The sequence below is a fragment of the Triticum urartu genome, chromosome 5, assembly GCF_003073215.2.
Source record: "Triticum urartu cultivar G1812 chromosome 5, Tu2.1, whole genome shotgun sequence".
In the NCBI taxonomy this organism is placed as follows: Eukaryota; Viridiplantae; Streptophyta; class Magnoliopsida; order Poales; family Poaceae; genus Triticum; species Triticum urartu.
Window position 1 is genome coordinate 534,209,240 of NC_053026.1, and position 18,529 is coordinate 534,227,768.

Here is an 18,529-nt window from a genome sequence, read left to right on the forward strand (position 1 = left end):
AGCGGCTGGAGCCGGAGTGGTCCGTTGTTAGCCAGGATCGGCTGTTGCTGATGATGCTGCGGGCATGTGGATGAGTACGTTGATCTCAACGTGAAACATCCATCAGTAAGGCACGGCCTGGCGTTGCGCATTGCACTGCTATGTGATGCTGTTGAACATGAAGTGCACTCAAACCGCGATGCATGCCATCGGCGTTGTATCCCCTTGCATGGTGCGACGAGGTTTCGCATACGTCCAGGTTCGTGTGATCATCTCTCTCTCTCTCATATTTTTTGTGCAGCTCAACAGCGAGGGAGATTTGCAAGTGGTCAAAATTCTGGTGCTATCATTGCTATGTAATAAGATAAGGTTTCTCTTGATCCTCTTTCTTCTTGATAATCCATATAGGGATTGCTTCTGTCGATTATTTTGAAGCCTTTTCTTGTGACTAAAGGTTCAGAGATGGCCACTAATTGATTGGTGTTATTAAGCTTCAGGTTCATTTTTGTGCTTTTAAGGTATGGTATCCCTTCCATCATTGCTGCAAACATTTACTATCTGTCCTTGGTGCAGGAATTTGCAACCGTTAAACCCACGGTGGTTCCAGTGTGGGATATATTCTTCATGGTCCCGTGTCATTTGCTGCATCTGCTGTTAATTTGATGATATGGTTTTTGGGATGACCATGATTTACTCCCTTCTAATATTTGTTCTATGCAAGCATCAAGACTAAATATGGGTTTACCCCCTTATCATATTTGTTGTATGTAGGCATCAATACTAGACATATGGTTTTAACCCCTTCTCATATTTAATTTTTTGAACGATCCCTTCTCATATTTATTGTATGGATGCATCAAGCTATGATGAATTTGGATAACATACTATTAACTTACATAATAAGACCCTTACGGGGTGAAAAGCCGGAAGCAATTGCAAGGCATTAACAATATGTTTTTTTACTGAAGCTGAACAACTGCCCCATATACAAGCTCTATCATGTTAACTACTGATGTGAGCTTCCTCAGCTATCATTTCATTACGAACACAAAACCAATGGGCGGTCAAACAAGGATGCCTTGAATTACCAAGGAATCAGAAATTTATCATGCAATATCAATATGTATTCTCTTTATGTACAATTAATGTACTGACTCTTTTCATTCAATAAAACTTTTCTTTATGAAAGATTATAGCATTTGTACCAATATTTTTTTTACATACACCATAATATAAAATTTGAAGTGAACACATAAAAAGTGAATAAAATAATAAAATAATTGGTATATGAAGTTTAATATTATTGTACATAGAGTTTCTCACATAAAGTATCAATAGGCGCGGCGTGCCACCGCACAGGCATGAAAATTCAACATGGCTCGCTAGCAAGTAAGTACCTAACATAATGAATTCGCAAGACAAACAATGATCTTGGCGATAATATGCAATGATTTCTCCGACGTGGCACTTCTTCGCATGTACCCCAACGTTCTCAGAGAGATGATCCCATCATTACATACAAAGGAGCTAAGACACCCGTTAGACTAACAGGTAGAGGAATTTGCAAAAGCTCTTGACTACTTCATTACAAACTATCTTACAGGGGGCTACACTAGGATGATTTAACTCAACTAGGCCATCCGCAATCATTTACTTTCATGCAGTTGTATCATTGTATATGGTATGTTCCATAGAACGGTCTCTATAATGTGCCAATAAGTAAACCTTATTATTAGCGTGTATACTTTCGTTCATCAGTATTTATCATACATGGCTGCAATAAATGTACTCATTTTCCACCTTTTAGAACTCTTTCTGGATTTTAGTTATGCAATTTTGTCATTAAAAATATAACAATGGCCTTTACGATCTATTTAAATATAATGCATCACCAGGCGCGGCGTGCCGCCGCGCAAGCTATGCTAGTTTGATATAGCTAGGCAATTATTTGGCGAAGGCGTGAAGCCAGTAGCTAGCTACAGCTACAACATGTTGGACTAATCTGCGTCGTTTTGGACAAAGTAGTACTCTACGTACTTGTAGTACATATACAGACAGAAGGGCGTATTTGTACGGATGCGAATTATATACGGACTGCCGTTTGGTTTTAGGACTAGCATTGTCACATTTTGTCTACGTTTTTATCAAGCTTGCTTAAGGTTAGTTCATTAGAATAAAAGTCACACGTTAGCAAGTCTAAAAGAATCTTGCCACACCTTGTTATGTGGAATCCAAGTATGACTTCCTTAAAATGTGGCTTAAACCAAACACTTATTTAAATTGATTAAACTTGTTTAATCTTAATTGTGACAATCTTTAACTAAGTTAGTCAGAAATCAAACAACCAGAGTTATGGGTATCCAGGCGTCCACGCCGTCCGTTGCCGAAAGCTGGCGGTCCATGAGGCCCATGCGTCCGTGTGCTCGGTCCACGCGTCCATGACCAGCACCGGTGGCCACCGATGGAGGCATCTTTGTGGCAACGTCTAGAAGGAACCCATGCCAACGCGTGGACGTTCTTCTACTCGAGCCGCTCACCACGTGGGCCCCGGCCCCCACATGCAAACAGTACCTGAAAAAATGCAGCAGCAGCTGCTGCTGCTGCAGGTGTAAGTTTTTTAAGAACGTCGCCCATGCAGGTTTGGTTCGATCCTTCATGTAACTTTTCTTGCGTGGAATTTTCCTTCTTTTGTAGTACTAGTATGTTGTATGGCAAAATACTCCCCTTATTATTTTAGAGAGAGAAGCATATTTTCTAGCTGAGCTCGACAAAGCTCGCTTAGTTAGATGAATATTGATCTATATTCTTTATGATTTTGCTAAGAAGTTCGGGCATATTCGAACTATACTGGTCTAATTTGTTGTATGAGTGGACAATGATTTTCTTTACGACTTAGCAACTCTATCGAGCCTAGCTGAAGCCTACACAAGTATATCAATGTGATTTGTGAAAAAAAGGCGAAAGAATAGTTCGTTTTGTGCCCGCTGCGCAGCTCAGTTGGCTAGGCGCGGGAGTTAGCAGCCAACCCAAGTTGGTCTCGTTTTTTATTTTGATTTGTCAAAAAAAAAAATTAGACACAGAGCTTGCAACAAGTGCAAGGATAGTACCAGTGATTTGTGAAATTGCGCTTGGTTCCAAACCAAACAGGCACATGAGTCCACTAGGTTCTAAATGTGAGAGGACTAGTAGTAAAACAGGCACACGCCATGAGGTTAGGCTACAATTATTGCAAAATGGAGGTCTGCGTCCTCCGGGCAAGCGGCCGCTAGGTGTTTAGGGTTTCCTGCCTCCTGCATGCACCGCTATCAATCTGCCTCGTTTCCTGTGACCTTAGAGGCATGAAAGAGCGATGGATCCTGGCTCTTCTCATAACACACATCACGAGTGTCATGAAACAACTAATGCAAATGGATAAGGGAGGGCCCGCTATGGCAGCATAGATGAACAACTCTATATTTCACATCAAACACATGCATAAGTCGTACGTCCTGGACAACAGATGCTTGAATTCCTGTTCTAGATGCATCCCAGTCCTAGACCACCAGTATGAACTTTCACCATTGACGCAATTCAAATTTCTCTTACAATTGTGTGCATGGGTGTGTCTTATCCCAAAATGAAGTCACGTAAAGATGGAAATCATGGTGAGACAAATACTACCTCATACAATAGACTTTATAGTCAAGTCTACTATAGGTTTATTTTATAGCACTTACATGTTGTCTTCATATATCAATTATGCAGTGTAATGGTGGGTGGACACTAATAATAAATTTGCCGAATTTATGAAGAAACAAGCGACGGTGCAGCTGTAATATTGCTTGGTCATGAAGTGGTAGGAATTTTCAGATTAGCAACATTTGCACGTCTATGCCTTTCCATTTTAATAATACCACATACGTAATCAACCGCCTTGACTTAGTGACGGAGGAAATTTTATTGGTATATATCTACATTCATTTATACGTTCAAATCTTTTGTTTTTTGAAACGGAAATCTTATTTTGTAGGTGAAGTAGTTAATCAAGTAATCATTATGAGGAAACAAGAGTTATCGTATAATTGATACTCCCTATGTTAAAAAAACAATGTGTATGGATCTTTGTTGAAGTCAAAATTAATAAAGTTTGACCAAATTTATAGAGAAAAACATGAATATCAATAATATCAAGTAAATACAATATAAAATTATACTACTTGAATGTTAATTTTTGCTGCTACTGGTTGCATCATCAAATTGATCCTATACATTCAGTCGGTCTTCACTTGGGGCGTGATCAGCAACACGTCATCTCCTACTGTTTTACCTATCTTTCTATTCAACAAGTAATCGAGCTGGGGTTGATTCGGTCATGGTCGATGCTACACAAGCAAAGACACATAAAACAAGTAATCGAGTTGGGGTTGATTCGGTCATAGCCGAGAAGATTTGTTTAGTTTTTTTCTTCAATGAGATGAAAATGTTTGCTGTTTTGTTAGTTAGGCAGAAAATAATTGGTCGATAAATTGGAGTACAAAAGGGTGAACGCTAGGGTCCCAACACACACTAGGCTAGGCAGTAATCAGCCCACTAACTAATCATCAGCTAAGACGCGATGAGTTGAAAGCATGACGGGCGAGACATCGACGGGTTATTAAATAAGTAAGTACTCCCTGCGTACTATAATATAAGTGCTTTCTTACACCACACTAGTGTAAAACGCTCTCATATCATGGGTCGAAGGGAGTAGTTTTTTTATATCTTATCAATCCATTGGTTACACGTGTAACAAAATGAACTGACATTGCTACAAAAAACAAGATGCTTGCGGTCCTGTGATCGCTCAAACCAAATGACCTGGTGTTATGATTTGCTTCTATAACCCATGATCATTAAGAAGAAAAAATCTGGCAGTCAATAATAAAGGAGCGACGCGTAGGTCAACCTCACACGGTAGAGATTAGGACTTTCCGTACTCACAGGTTGCCTTTGGGTATCAATTGTGCAACGCAATGTAATGAAAGGTACGCAATAGTAATACTAGTAACATATTTGTGAAATTATGAAGAAACAGATGGCAATGCAGCTGGAGTATTAACATGAGATGAGACCAACCAAGACAAGCTCTTGGTGGCATATTTCAAATAGAAGGTGCATTAAGGATGTGTCATTTTCCATGCATGATGATATGAGTTGGCATTGGGTATATAGAGGATTGGTGTTATTAAAAACAATTAGTTACTACCTCTGTCCCTTAATATAAGATGTCTTTGCAAATAGAAGTATTTTTCGGATCATCCACTAGTACTTGTAGGTAGTGAATAATTAGGAAAGCAGCCCATATGAGATCACATCTAAACCTCATCCAGACATGCTAGTATATTCGTTTGATAAGGAGACTGGATTTTTTTGAAGTACCTTAGTATCGTTGCGACATTGTTTAATTTGCTATCGCTAGGCAATCATTTGGCAAAGGCGTCAAGTCACAAGCTAGCTACAACATCTTGGACTGAAGAAATGAACTCCTCCACTGCGTCACTGCCCCACTCCACTACACTATTATCAGAAAAAGAAAAGCAAACACAATTATTGATGTGCATTCTACAAGCCCAAACTCATCTAGGACATGGTCACGTGAATGCCGAACGCAACTGTAGCTGGCGCAGTGACGCGAGCCATACCATCTGCTGGTTAGACAGGAAAATATCCAGTGTTACGGCCGCTCACATGATACGCTGGCGCAGCGACGCAAGCCATACCATCTCCTGGTTAGACAGACAAGGAGCCAAGTGATCACCAGCGGCAACATGATCCACCTGTTCTGGTTACAATAAGAAAACAATCAAATGTTAACTACAAATGCAATAAATAAGTCTGGCTAGACAGCTAACTGGTAAACTCGACTGCCTACAACGAGAAAATTGGGTCGAGTGATATAAAGGGACCGTACCTTAATAACTCATCCATGTATGCGCTACAGAGTTGCGCCGGCGGCCATACCGACTGCTGTTGGTGCCCCTCTCGGACACGCTCCTCCGCAACATGGTCTCAGCCCCAGCCTCTGTACACACATGCCTCCGGTCGCATTGGATGAGCATGAACTGGGTAAGGACGCGCTTCATGCTTGGCCATAGATATGCTTAAGGACTCGTGTAGGGAACACGAGTTTCAACACCATAAAAATATCCTCTCAATGGACCGAGTCACGGATATGTTTGATGATTTTGTCTTTCGTTAAAGAGGGATCCTGTAATACCTTCAATGCCCATTCAGCCAGGCTTTCTCCTCCTCCAACGCCCTCAGCAACCATGTCGGTTGTTAGCTCTAGTAGAACCACACCAAAACTATAGATATCGGCCCTCTAGAGCTTGCCCCTCCATTGTACTAATAGTATTTTGCAAAATTTGCAATCAGTTAGATCTCAACAGAAACGTTTGAGATGCCTTGCTGGATTTGAGATTCTCATCAGGGGCCATGTACCCGTGTGTCCCAAAAATGGCTGACCTGTGGTGGGACTGGCGTGGGTTGACAACCATTCGGGCAAGCCTAAAGTCGGCGATCTTGGCATGGAACTCTGGGTCAAACAAAATGTTGCCTGACTTGATGTCCCGATGGATAATAGCCTGTCTGCACTCTTTGTGGATGTAGTTGAGGCCCCTGGATGCATCAATAGCAATGGTTAGCCTTGTCAGCCAGTCCAATGGTGCAGGGGCGCCCTTGCGGTCATGATGGTGCAGCCAGTCGTCGAGGCTGCCCTTCTTCATGTGTTCGTAAACAAGCAGCTTGGCATCTTAGCTGGAGATGCTGCAAAGCAACTTGATCATGTTCTTGTGATTGATGCTCCCCAATGTCTTCACCTCCGAGTCAGACTGCTTGTGGTGTAGATTTCTCATGTTGCATACCTTCTTAACAACCATTATTCTGCTGCTGCGATCCTCAATGAGACCATGAAGGCTAGGGTGGTGGACACGGTACACCTTCCCAGACCCTCCACTGCTGATAATGTTCTCCTCAAATATGTTGTTGAGCATGCCGGATTCCATGAAGTCCAAAGGTGTGAATGGTGTCATTTTCTAATCAGTCACAACTTCTTTCAGCACTTGTGTGTTCTTCTGATGCTGGAAGAGCAACCGTATGATGATGCTCATGCAAGTGATGACAGTGACACCGAGCACTAACAAGATTATCATATGCTTCTAGAGGTGGGTGCCTCCATGGCATTTTGGGAGATTTATCCTCGATCCCCACTTAGCACAAAGCCCACGGTTTCGAAGGAAGCCACAATTGTACTTTGTAGAGAGAGGGGCATCTTCCCATTGAGTTGGTCATAAATGACAAACTGAGGGATGCAATTGAATGGTTGCCAAAGTCAGGCGGAATATTGCATGTTATCTCGTTGTTGGACAAATCAAGGATTACCAGTGATGAAATAATCTCACTGCTCTATGCCGGTATTGCACCTGATATACGATTGTTGCTGAGGTCAAGTGATTTGAGATTCTGCAACAATTCAATTGATGTTGGTATGGATCCAGATATCTTGTTCGCACTTAGTGACAATTCAGAAAGCATGTGGAGATTGCTTCTGTTGACAGGTAGCTCTCCCGAGAGTTGGTTATTCTACACCATCAACACCAATAGCCCAGTCTGATATGTCGGGATCGAGTCGGACAAGTGGTTGTTCTGCATCTCACTTCGAGAGATATTCGAAGATATATCTTTTGGCACAGTGCTAGCGAAGTTTTGTCAGATATTAGCAATGTATGTACCAATGGCAACCACCATATATTCACCAGAAACTTCCCAGAGAAGTCGTTGTTGTCAAGCATAATGTTATCCAGCAATAGGCAGTTGCCAATGCTTCGGGAGCTCACTGGAGAAGATGTTGTTAGAAACTACAATGTTGAATAGTTTCTCATGGGCGCATAACCTGCTCCGGTAGTGAGCTAGAAAAGTTGTTGCGGTCCTCAAAATTTCTGAGCGACAAGTGCTTCCCAAGTTGTTGTGGTACCTCACTCGAGATCATATTGTCAAACAACTGGATGTATTGGAGTTTGGGAATGAGGCCAATGCTTCCGAGGATGGGGCCTAGGAACTCGTTGTTGTATAGGATGATAATGGTTAGTCTATTGAGAGTCCCAAAGTCTTATGGTATGCAACCAGTGAGTTTGTTTGCCCACAAGTCTATTTTAATCAAATTCACCACAATGATGCTGCAAGACAACTTCCTGTTGAGTCCACTATCATAAAAGTATAATATCTCGAGCTTTTGGTGCTGCCAGATCCAAACAAGGATCGAAGCACTGACTTGCTGTGCAACATGTACAAAATGGTTAGTTCCTTTAGGCTTGAGAATGCCTCTGGAATCTCGCCGGTTAAGCCACTCGTGTCAAGAAGTAGGTTCTGAAGTGCCTAATGCTTGGCCATCGCCGTCGGCAAAACACCACAAAAGTTGTTGTTAGTCAGGTAGAGATGCTTCATAGATGGTGATAGCCGGCTGATATCTTGAGGAAGCACTCAATGGAAGCTGTTGTAGTAGATATCATGGTACCGTAGCCAGGAGTAGGCGTAGAACGTAATGCCAGGGAATCTCCCAGTGAGCTTGTTGTATGAAACGTCGAGGTGGATCAGGTACTTGAGGTTGCACATAGATGGAGGGATGTTCCTGATAAAATTCTAATGCTTGAAGGAAAGCCCCGTAACTAGGCCTCCACCTACTGCCACGCAGCTGACACCAGCCCAGTCAGCTGTGTGGAAAGCGGTGGAGGCCTATTTATGGGGCTTTCATTCAAGCCTTTGAATCTTACCGGCAACATCCCTCCATCTATGTGCAACCTCAAGTACCCGATCCACCTTGACTTTTCATACAACAAGTTCACTGGGAGATTCCCCGGCATCACGCTCTACACCCGGTCCTGGCTTCGATACCTTGATCGATCTCTCCTACAATGGCTTCCATGGATTCCCTCCTCAAGAAATCAGCCGGTTATCACCATCTATGAAGCACCTCAACCTAACTAACAACAACTTTATTGCAGTTCTGCCAATGCTGATGGCCGAGCTTTCGGCACTCCAGAACCTGATTCTCAACACGAATGACTTCACCGACGAGATTCTAGAGGCATTCTCAAGCCTAAAGGAACTAACCATGTTGGACCCATGGGGCAACAAGCTTAGTGGTTCAATCCATGTCTGGATCTGGCAGCACCAAAAGCTCGAGATCTTGTACTTGTATGACAATGGACTCACCGAGGAGCTGTCGTGCAACATCACTATGGTGAATTTGATTAAGATAGACTTGTCGGCAAACAAACTCACTGGCTGCATACCAGAAGACTTTGGGACTCTCAAGAAACTAACCATTATCATCCTATACAACAATGAGTTCATAGGCCCCATCCCTAGAAGCACTGACCTCATTCCCAACCTCCAATACATCTAGTTTTTCGACAATATGCTCTCGGGGTGAGGTGCTACAAGAACTTGGGAAGGACTCGCCGCTTGGAAATATTGAGGTCTACAACAAAAACTTGTGTAGCTCACTACTGGAGGAGTTTTGCGCTCATGGGAAACTATTCGACATAGTAGATTCTAACAACGGTTTCTCCGGCAAGCATTGGCAACTACCTCTCACTGGATAATATTATGCTCGGTAACAACTTCTCAGGGAAGTTTCCGATGAATATATGGTGGTTGCTATTGGTGCATACAGTGCTAATATCGCACAACTTCACTAGCACTATGACGAAACATATCTTCGAATATCTCTCGAATTGAGATGCAAAACAACCACTTCTCCGACTCGATCCCGACGTTTGGAACTAGGTTATTGGTGTTGATGGTGCATAATAGCTAACTCTCAGGAGAGCTATCTGTCAACATGAGCAATCTCCACAAGCTTTCTGAATTTTCACTAAGTGGGAACAAAATACCTGGATCCATACCAACATCAATTAAATTGTTGCAAAATCTCAAATCACTTGACCTTAGCAACAATCATATATCAGGTGCAATACCGTCATGGAGCATTGAGACAATTTCATCACTGGTAGTCCTTGATTTGTCCAACAACGAGCTAACAGGCAAAATTCTGCCTGACTTTGGCAACCATTCAATTGTGTCCCTCAATTTGTCATTTAACCAGCTCAATGGGGACGTGTCCCTCTCTCTGCAAAGTGCAAAGTACAACCACAACTTCCATGAAAATCGTGGGCTTTGTGACAAGCGGGACTCGAGGATAAATCCGCCAAAATGCCACAGAGGCACCCACCTCCAGAAGTGTGTGATAATCTTGTTAGTGTTTAATGTCACGGTCATCATCACTTCTATGAGCATCATCATATGGCTGCACTTCCGGCGCCGGAAGAACACACAAGTGGTGAAAGAAGTCGTGACTGATTGGAAAAGGACACCATTCACACCTCTGGACTTCATGAAATCCGACGTGGTCAACAACATATCTGAGGATAATTTTATCATCAGCGACGGTCTGGAAAGGTGTACCGTGTCCACCTCCTAGCCTTGATGGTGGCACTAAGGACCGCAACAGCAAAATAGTGGTTGTCAAGAAGATATGCAACACGGGAAATCCGGACCACAAACAACTCAGCTCGAAGGTGAAGACATTGGGCTCAATCACAAGAACATCACTAAGCTGCTCTGCATAATCTCCAGCTAAGATGCCAAGCTGCTTGTTTATAAGCACTTGGAGAAGGGCAGCCTCGACGACTGGTTGCACCACCGTTACCGCAAGGGCGCCCTTGCACCATTGTACTAGCTGAGGAGGTTGACCATCGCTATTGATGGCCAGGGGCCTCAACTACATCCACCAAGAGTGGGGAGATGCTATTATCCATCGGGACATCAAGTCAGGCAACATTTTGCTTGACCCAGAGTTCCATGCTAAGATCGCCGACTTTGGCCTTACTCGAATGATTATCAACCCAGGCCAGTCCCACAACATGTCAACCATTTGTGTTATACACGGGTACATGACCCCCTGATGGGTCTCAAATCCATCAAGGAATCTCAAACATTTTCATCAAATGCTAACTAAATACGAATTTTGCAGAATACTTTCAGTACAATGGAAGGGCGAGCGAGAAGACTAACATCTACAGTTTTGGTGTCGTTCTGCTAGAGCTGCCAATCGGCGTGGTTGCCAAGGGCACTGGAGGTGGAGAAAGCTTGGTTGAATGGGCATGGAAGGTATTACAGGATGCTATTTAACCAAAGAAAAAATGGACAAGCATATCCGCGACTTGGCTCACTTGGAGGATATCTTTGTGGTGCTAAAACTCGGTGTATCCTACACAGTCCTCAGGCGCATCTGCATCTACACGAAGCACGTCCTTACCCGGCTCATGCTCAACCAGTGTGACTGGAGGCACATACGTACAGAGGCTGGGGCTAAGCCCATGTTGTGGAGCAGCTTTTGTCATCCTTATTTACATAGCTCTCGTCACAATACTGTATTAAAAAATATATAGTTTAACTTCTCCGATGCCAAGAAAAAATTGTAACACTGATGGGCAAGGAAGAAGACATGTATATGAATGTCATAATACATAAAGTACAGTGCAGATCATAGGTAGGTAATATTTACCGTGGTTTCCAGGAATCATAAAACATTGTGGTCAGCTACACTGCCTGAGCTCAGAAACTCCAAGAGGAAGTTCAGGTTTTTCCAATGTTACGTGTTCAGGCGTATACCAAGCAGGAGGCTGGAGAGCATACTCAAAAGGGCAGAAAAAAATCAAAATCCAATATAACAAGCTGGCAAAGATAATTAATATGTGGCATCATCCATGTATGGAATGCAACTCGTGATAAACTAGCATATGACAAGCAAAACATTTACTAGTCATTAATCAGCAAACATGAACTGAAAACTTCAAGTGATGTAAATGATCAAAGTATGCACACCATGTTCAGCTCTTCAGTACCCTATTTTCTTATCTGCTAGACAAACATGTGAAAAAAGACAAATAAAGTGGTCATCATCATGTCCAACTCTTCAGTACCCTAATAAGTAATAATGAGCTCAGGATATCTTACCCAGTCACACCATGTTATTCACTAAAGCATATTCATGTGACATATAGGTAATAAACTCTTCAGTACCATGGCTCGCCAACAACCATTGGCATTTTGTTAAGGGGCTATGGACGTTGAATACCATATTATAGTTCTACGTAGATGAAACCATGACGAACATATTGCATTTCCTTTTCATCACCATAAGTTCCCTCTGAAGATGACAGAATGCAAACTTATCTGTTGACTTGTTTATATAATACAACAACAACGACGACAAAGCCGTTAGTCCCAAACAAGTTGGGGCAGGCTTGTTGACTTGTTTATAATACATCAAAAAGAAATTCTACCAGATGGATGTGTGCAGACAGTAGGCATACCCAGTTGACCGCTCCACGACATAATTGGCCATGTAAAGACCAATGAATGTATCCCACAAAGAGTAGACAGGTGAAATGATGTTGGAGCGTTTGGATCCATTGGAAGCTAACTGGAGCAAACATACAAGATAACAATAAAGCAGTAAATAAACCGAAGAGATATCCAAGCATGAACAGAAGGTGAAGTATACTAACTTCTCCATAAATGGCCCATTTCGATAGAAGTGGATAATCACTGGCAGAGCCAACCGGAGCAAACCAGGGCGAGCAAATATGATCTTTAAACTTATGCATACGCCATAGCTTTGAAATCAGTGTATTGTACTCATTTTGCTTTATCCACAGTGAAAATGCAGTTCTATGATCAATAGATTTGTCCCTTGAAAGGGTCCTGTTACCACAGTGGTCGTAGAACACGCAGCAAGCTATACTTACCACCTGTGATGTGACAGAAAATGCAAATCTTAGAAAAATCACAAGTATCTAAGAGAACATGAACGGAACACCTGAATCATTGTATGCCAAAAAACTTACTGCGCAATTTTTGATTATAGTAAGCATCTCTGGCTTTTTCTCTGCCATGCGAGAAACAAGATCCAAATACCAGAGTCCAAGAAATATGACGTGGAAGATGATTAGAGAGGAAATATAAACAGCGAGGAAGAGGGAAAGATTCATCCTCAAATCCAACCCCATTGACTGAAAACTAGGGAGATGCCATAATGCTGCCAAGAATATCCAAGCAACGTACCTGTATTCAGAAACAGCATCAGGGAACTTATACATCTTGTTTTGCTTCCAATTATCTTTTCAAAGACTCCCGAGATTGCTTACCAGCGACTAAAGTGTGAATAGTGTGGCTTGATAGTCTTCCTAATCATGAAATGTCTCGAATGCTCATGTGGGTATGGGTATCCATGAGTCAGAATGGTCCTAACCCTCTCCATTAGAAGGGATTCAACCAGACGACCAGAGGGCTGCTTATGGAGCTTTTCTCTGACCACAAAAATACTCTCACCAAGTCAGTGATAGTTCATACTCCTAGTCAAAGCAAGCAGAGCGGGCCCTCTCTCACTGGTGAAAATTCCAGAACCGTGGCCAGATCTGCATAAAGAAACAATTGTCACAATCTGACTAAATGGCGATAAACCTGCAGAACAGCAATATCAAGACTAACTTCTGAAAGAAGTCCCAAGCTACAAAGTGGACATACGGGGATATCCTACAAATTTATCTCAGTAGCTCCAAAGTAAATCATGTAAATACTTAAGTCGCTTACGTAAAACGAATACGAGGAGATAGAGACAAAGGAACCAAATAAAAAGTATGCGTAGACAAACTGCAGGAGCCCATTAAGCACATGGATTCCATGGGAACGGCAGGCAGGCAATCATAACCAGGGGCAAAACACAACTACTCTTAGTCAAGGTAGCTCTACCAGGACGAAACTTCTCCCAGAAACACATAACTGAAAACATCCACTGCCCGGTAGTGCAGTAAATGTTCATAGCCAGGCCGGTAAATCTAGGAAACTACAGCGAACAAAGGACAAATTTGGCTGCCCAAATTGATATGTAAAGGAAGTCATAAGTTTTTCATATAGGGTTTTTTTTTTGATCTGAGAATTAGGAGGGTTTCGGCAGATGGCTCGGCGCAGAGGAAGAAATATTTTGCACACACGTACTGGGTGTTCTCTTGGGTCTCCGCCACTGATTCCAGATGCATCTCATTCATGTATATAAATCTGAGTCTATTTAGAGATTCCAATATGGACTACATACGAAGCAAAATGTACTCCCTCCGTCTCATAATATAAGAGCGTTTTTAACACTACCTTAGTGTCAAAAACGCTCTTATATTATGGGACGGAGGGAGTAGTTCATATTGAAATATCTAAAAAGACTTATATTTAGGTACAGAGGGAGTAGAAGTTATGCAGAGTATCCTCTGTATAGTGCCACAGGCACACAGTAAACAGGTAGTACCCTGACCATGTTGGCATGACATCCTACAAGTTATCTCAGCAGCCCGACACTAAAGCATGTAGTACTCCCTCCGTAAACTACTATAAGAGCGTTTAGATCACTACTTATATTAGTTTACAGAGGGAGTAAATACTAACAGCCATCCATCCCATATGCAATATATAAACGAATCCCAGGAGGGGAAACTGGATACAGAGACAAGCGAACCAAAAAAAGATACTCTAGTTAGGAGAGACAAACTGCAGGAACGCATTAAGCACATGCACATGGATCCCATGGGAAAGGGACAGGAGGCAATCATTAGGAGAGCCAGAAACCTAGCCTTAATCAAGACATTATTATGAAGCAAAGGCAGATCTAAAAGGATGGGATTTGTCCCCCCACCCCGCAATTTCCCCCTGAAATCTTTGATAAGACCACGGCTACATAGAAGAAAGAAGTCAAACTCTGAAAGCATATCCACTGTCCAGCACTTGCAGCAAAATGGACATGGCCAGGCCAACAAATCTTCTACTCCCTCCGATCCAAATTAATTGATGCAACTTCAGCACTATCATCTTTGTACTAAAGTTGTAGTACTAAAGTCGCGTCGATTAATTTAGATCGGATGGAGCAGTAGGAAATTACAGTGTGCAATGAGGTCTGTGCTCTAGTACAAGAAACTACAGAGAACAAAGGGACAAATCTGGTTGGCCAAAAGAGACAGACAAATAAAGGGGGTAGCAAGTTTGTTTATATATAGTCCCTCTGTCCCCATAGTATAAGATCTTATACATGTTGGATGTAATAAAATCTTATATTATAGGACGGAGGTAGTAATAGACAGACAGTATCTAGGAGAGGAACACAGATGGCTAGCCTTTTTGTTTTCCCCTGATGATATGCCGGCGACGAACACGAGAAAGCGAAGCGAGTAAACAACACAGGTATCCAGGAGGGAAACTGCAGGTATGAGTCAACTAAACTGGAACCAGAACTGAATTCGCGCGCGCGTGCACACAAGCAATCGCAGCAGGAAAGGGAGGCGGCTTACCAAGTAATGATCCGGCCGGGTAGGGGACGAACGGCCTCTGGCCTGCGGCGAAATTCGGGAAGGTGGGGAGATCTTTGGCAGCGGAATCTGCCCGAGTTTACTCCCCGCTGCCGCTGCGCCTCTCTTGTAGCTTGCTGGCTGCGGTGGCGGGACAGTGGTGTCACGTCCGAATAAAGCAGCAGCGTCCGGAGCCCAACTCACTAATCTCCAAACCTCACCGACTTTTCTGCCATGTCCCAAACTCTCTTGACTTTTGGTACAGGATACAGCAAGGATTCATTGGGTGGGACGAGATGAGGGAACAATACAGTAGGTGAGATGCTGAGAGAACAGGAGGGGAAAGTTCAGAGCCTCTCCTGCTAATCCACATCTACTCTAGACTCTAGACTTATACCCATGGAAGCTTTATTCATCTTCCTTTTTGCGCACATGGCTTGTCTCGCCATTATTCTCCCCATGCATGCCACCTCTCCTCTCCTCTCTCGCACCGCACTGATTTCATGCATGTTTTTCAGCTTTTGTACTCGGCGAAAATGCATACCGCCTGATCCCGAAGGTAAAGGATAGCCAAATGATTCAACTTGTTCACAGCACTAGTAGTAATCTTTATAAACAAAGTATTCCTGGCCTTCTATTTTTTGATGTTTCCTACTGTTTGACCTGTTTGCAGGTTTTTACAAGGGAATTAGTCCAGGTGTTACTGGTTCGCTTGCCACAGCAGCTACAACATATTTTGCTGTTATTCACTAAGACATGGCTGGAGCACGCTAATCCCAATCTAAGAGGTCATTTTTTTTTATAGAAAAGGAGGTTATCCCCCGGCCTCTGCATTCGAAAGATGCATGCGGCCAATCTAAGAGGTCATTGGTCTCACTTTATTGCTAGAGGAACTGATGAGAACTTTGGTGGCACTTTGCTTTGGCATTGTAATGTACCTGGTTACGTAAACTCTATGCTGGCTAGCGATAAAATGCTTTGGAGCATTGTTTTCAGACTTTCAGCGTGTTCGCTATCTGGATGGGAGTCCTGGGTCTAGTTCCTCGTGTCCAATCCTTGTCTGTGTTGTTCATTGCAACTATGTACAGGGTATTCTCTTCTAGTAATAAATTCAGATGCAACTCTTCGAAACTTCTGATGTAATATTTTTATTTTGTTTGGTTCAGTGGTTGTGAATTGGTTGCAGAAATTTGCCAATTCGTTAAATCTTGCCATGGCCAGGTATAAATTATGTAAATATTCATACAAACCAAAATCCCTTGATATTGCAGGCTGAGAAGAATCCAAATCCCAGTATATTCCATACCACCAATTCAGTTAAATCTTGCCATGATCCAACTCTTCAATTGACTCAACTGACATGATAGAAGTTACAACAATAATAACTACCAGGTTGTCTTTTAATACTCCCTCCGTCCGGAAATACTTGTCGGCAAAATAGATGTATCTAGATGTATTTTAGTTCTAGATACGTCCATTTTCATTCATCTTTATGACAAGTAATTCCGGACGGAGGAAGTACTTGATTAAACTATCAAATTGGCCATCTGACCTTTACTCCTCTGTTAGTGACAAGATAATATGCTTGTCGTCGGTGGCTGTTGTTGGGGACTCCACTTAGCGCCGGCCAGCTCATGTGGTTCATAGGGCTGGGCGTGCACTGCTTCCTAGTGCAGGGAGACGTAAGGAGCGACTAGATGTTACTCCTCAACTTTGTGTTGCTAGCATATTTCCCATGTGGCCCTCACTTGTCACCTGTCAATTACACAGAGGATGTCTATCATTGAGAGCCTGTCTATCATATAGATGCGTCTGTTTGAGCTTGAACTCATATTCATGTTCCTGAGCTTGAATTTGTATCCCTGATGTATCCCATTCATGCTACTAATATCGAATCCTCCGATGAACTATTGATACGCTCCATCCAGCATCATCCTCATGTTCGCAGCTAGTTAATATCCCATATGCATCCAACTCAACTAGACGAGAGGCGTTCATCCGTGCTATGGTACATGAAGCTTGAAAGCCAAACTACGAATCTAGTGACGGGTCATTGTGTGTAGCAGTAGCAGTGCAAGCATATATCATGTGACAGCACTACCATCAAAAGAAGATAATAAGTTGAAATAATTTTTTTGAGCTACTTGTATCAACTTTAAGTAAAAAAAAATTGAAGTTGGTGAACTACTTTTGTTCTTTTTAACAAATTGGTTATGTGCATCAACTTTGTTGGTACACCCCCTTTTGAAAAAAAAAATGAAGGATACAATTTTGAGTGTCTACCAATACGACAGAAAACTAGTTGATAAGGTACGTGTAACGGTAGAAATGTAAGTAGGTGCAAGAAGCAACTAGCGATGACCGATGACTGATCAATCACCTACTGCTGATATGTATATTGTGACTCCGATACTATAAAACAGACTTGTATATTAAACATTCTTTTAGTTATTTGAGCCTTCCAAGTTTAACCTATAACAAAATAGTGTGCATAAATTGTTTCATGTAGCATTACACACTTGATGCCGAACAGGTAGCATGAACTTGTGCATCCAGCAAGCATGCATAGAACAACATCACATGCTAGCTAGTAGCAAGGGCCGAGTCAGGATTTAGACATAAGGGAGGCAAGATATTGGTGAAGTCATTTTTTGTCCTCACAAACTACTCAATAGTTTATATCTAGCTATAGCTAAGGCTTGCCAAGACAGTAGATTCACAATTTTTTTCTTGAAGTTGGAGCTTGTCTAGCTATAGCTAATTTGGTTCATAATTCTACGTGCCAAGTAGACGAATATCATAATCAAACTACTCCGAAATATTACATGAATTAAATGCCTTGCTACAAAACATTATCAAAAGGAATTTAAGATATACGAACTATAACAATCATTGTATAACCAAATTGATGGCTTAATGACTTTTAGCATGTATCTATACAGGTTTAATGAAAAATCAACAGTGATAGGAATTTTTTTGTTATATTAAGATTTTTTTTATCAATGTTGCTAGAATACATACCTAGAGAAAATCTAGCCCGTGCCCATCCCCTCTACTGCTAGGAGAAACCTGATTGCTTAGTCATCTTTGGCAGCCATGCAACAACCATCTGTGCTTACCAATGTTCAACGAGGCATCGA

At 42.2% G+C, this 18,529-nt stretch overlaps 1 protein-coding gene and 1 long non-coding RNA gene across 3 annotated transcripts in view; both read right to left on the minus strand.

The window, feature by feature from the left end:
- Window positions 1-15,721, minus strand: part of LOC125510450 — a 34,648-nt gene extending 18,927 nt beyond the window's left edge. The window contains exons 1-5 of one of the 2 annotated variants that reach the window (XM_048675630.1): window positions 15,393-15,721; window positions 13,209-13,478; window positions 12,909-13,125; window positions 12,570-12,812; window positions 12,375-12,484 (exon numbers count right to left, since the gene is read on the minus strand). In XM_048675630.1, coding sequence (XP_048531587.1) covers window positions 12,375-12,484; window positions 12,570-12,812; window positions 12,909-13,125; window positions 13,209-13,321 — 683 coding nt within the window. In that variant the 5' untranslated portion in view covers window positions 13,322-13,478; window positions 15,393-15,721. The remainder of the gene's footprint in view (window positions 1-12,374; window positions 12,485-12,569; window positions 12,813-12,908; window positions 13,126-13,208; window positions 13,479-15,392) is intronic. The other variant, XM_048675629.1, reaches the window with a different exon arrangement.
- Window positions 5,341-10,866, minus strand: LOC125510451. The gene is made up of 2 exons (XR_007284624.1): window positions 5,909-10,866; window positions 5,341-5,779 (listed from the first exon to the last, which is right to left on the minus strand). It is a non-coding gene; the product is annotated as an uncharacterized LOC125510451 (long non-coding RNA).
- Window positions 15,722-18,529: the final 2,808 nt, after the last annotated feature.